Source organism: Brassica oleracea, unplaced genomic scaffold (assembly GCF_000695525.1).
Source record: "Brassica oleracea var. oleracea cultivar TO1000 unplaced genomic scaffold, BOL UnpScaffold09842, whole genome shotgun sequence".
Classification (NCBI taxonomy): Eukaryota; Viridiplantae; Streptophyta; class Magnoliopsida; order Brassicales; family Brassicaceae; genus Brassica; species Brassica oleracea.
The window spans coordinates 1-576 of record NW_013626363.1 but is presented as its reverse complement, the minus strand read 5'-3'; the positions used below and the strand labels follow the sequence as shown (position 1 = coordinate 576).

At 38.5% G+C, this 576-nt stretch overlaps 1 protein-coding gene across 1 annotated transcript; it reads left to right on the top strand.

The window, feature by feature from the left end:
• Positions 1 to 45: 45 nt before the first annotated feature.
• On the top strand, positions 46 to 514 carry LOC106322204. The gene is made up of 2 exons (XM_013760333.1): positions 46 to 236; positions 321 to 514. The coding sequence occupies exons 1-2, from the start codon at positions 96 to 98 to the stop codon at positions 495 to 497; spliced, it is 318 nt and encodes a 105-aa protein (XP_013615787.1). The 5' UTR covers positions 46 to 95; the 3' UTR covers positions 498 to 514.
• Positions 515 to 576: the final 62 nt, after the last annotated feature.

Genomic DNA, 576 nt, shown 5'->3' with positions numbered 1-576 from the left:
TTTTTTACTGATTCTAGCTTCGTTCTTGCTTTCTTCTCGATCATATAACCATCTTTACATGTGTTGTGTAACTTCAGGGATTCATTTCTGCTGGTATGAACGCATATGCTCTCGGTTGCACGGATGAAGATTTGAGAAAAGAACTTATGGCTATGAAAGAATCAGGTTTAGAGATCGATAGAATGGAGAGTTACCACGGAAGCACACAAACTAAGTCCAAGATTTTGATGTCCGAGGTTAGTTAATAAACATGAACTTGTGATCGCTTACTTTTTACCTCTGTCTTTATGAGTTTCAGTTGGTCGTATTACTTTTGCTAGGTGGATGAATGCATACTGTGGCTTAGCATTGTTTTCATCACAATCTTGTGTACGCCGCAACCCACGGTCGTCAGATGGTCATCGACTCCTTCGGTTTCAGATGAAGTTCTAAAAAAATGGAGAGGCTTTTGTGCGGTTATAGCCAATGCATACTATATCAGGGGAATGGCATGGTAAGACTAATAATATTCGGATTTAGCTCAGTGTCATTTTACCCCTCCTAATTAAATTAAATGTTTGTAATGATATCATACTC

Excerpts from the sequence above, each read along its gene's own strand:
- LOC106322204 (XM_013760333.1), top strand. The coding sequence starts at position 96 with ATGAACGCATATGCTCTCGGTTGCACGGATGAAGATTTGAGAAAAGAA. Across the intron at positions 237-320 it reads CCAAGATTTTGATGTCCGAG|GTGGATGAATGCATACTGTG; the intron begins GTTAGTTAATAA and ends TACTTTTGCTAG.